The 1,297-nt window shown below is 31.8% G+C and overlaps 1 protein-coding gene across 2 annotated transcripts in view; it reads left to right on the forward strand.

The window, feature by feature from the left end:
* Window positions 1-1,297, forward strand: part of ADAD1 (adenosine deaminase domain containing 1) — a 32,565-nt gene that overhangs the window by 25,692 nt on the left and 5,576 nt on the right. For both annotated transcript variants that reach the window (XM_006917750.1, XM_006917751.1), the window contains exon 10: window positions 555-687. In XM_006917750.1, the coding sequence (XP_006917812.1) occupies window positions 555-687 (133 nt within the window). The remainder of the gene's footprint in view (window positions 1-554; window positions 688-1,297) is intronic.

Below are 1,297 nucleotides of genomic sequence, written 5' to 3' on the forward strand. Positions count from 1 at the left end.
TTATTACAAACATGGAAACAATATTTACCTACATGTACATACATGCGTAAGAGGATCATGAGGTGGGTGTGTAGATTTTACTTTTTATAGTGAGTTAAGATTTACATGCAGTGGAATGCACTGTACAGTTTCATCAGTTTTGATATATGTATTGTACATACCTGTATAACCATCACACCAGTCAAAATGCAGGACATTTTTCTCATCCTAGAAAATATTTCTGTGCCCTCTTCCAGTCAGTCCCTGGTATAACCACTGTTTTAATTTGGATCACCATAGATTACTTTTGCTTCAAACAATAGAAATGTTCCACATATCCAGTTTCTGCTTAATTTTCAGTGCAACACTATATTAACTTAAACTGTAATTTCATTAAAGAAATTAGCTTCAGAAAATAATTAAATATTCAGAATATTTTTATGTGAAAAATTTCCACTGTATGCATTGCACATAATTGAGATAAATATCTAGAGATACTATGTTGATTTTTATCTCTACAATTGTCAGCATAAATCATTGAATAATGACTAGCGACTTTCATTCTTTTCTCTTAGTTCCCCATTTAAAAGTGGTGTGTCAATGGCAAGTCGGCTTTGTAAAGCTGCAATGTTAAGTCGATTTAACCTGCTTGCCAGTGAAGCTAAGAAAGATGACGTACTTGAAGCTAGTACATACCATGCAGCTAAGGTAAGTCCTTTAAGGAATAATGTTAATCATAGACATGTAATTTAAAATGGTGTGGTTTTCACGATGATGACTCATAGTGAAAGTTAGTTGAATAGTTCTTGAATATGAGATATTGGCATGTAGTGGTAAAACTAATTTTTAAATGAACATGCCGGAAATTGACTATGTGAATGAGTTTTGCCACTTAAAGTGCCCACCTCAGTATGGTGTGTCCTTTGACAGTATTGCACAAACCTTGAGGTCATACTCAGACAAAGCAGTAATACAATATGTCCTATATACGATATTAACTGTGATAACTATAGAGGTCAGTTATTCTAAAATAATACAGTAGGTATCCAAATAAGTTGATTTTCCTATCTGAAAGTTGTGAAACAGCTTTAATTTCAGCATGTGATTTGGGCCTGAGTAGGTAATATAGATAGCCGTTTTCCTCTCTTTAAAAAAATTTACTCTTTTTTTAGTATTACATATGAAATCCATGTTTAAGTTGAAAATTTCACAATTTTAAAGTACAGAGGAAAAATATTACTTGTAATCCCATCTACTATTCAAATATAATACTCTTAGTCTTAAAATGTAAGTATGTTATTTGTTTCTTGTCATGTTT

The sequence above is a fragment of the Pteropus alecto genome, unplaced genomic scaffold (genome assembly GCF_000325575.1).
Source record: "Pteropus alecto unplaced genomic scaffold, ASM32557v1 scaffold17, whole genome shotgun sequence".
In the NCBI taxonomy this organism is placed as follows: Eukaryota; Metazoa; Chordata; class Mammalia; order Chiroptera; family Pteropodidae; genus Pteropus; species Pteropus alecto.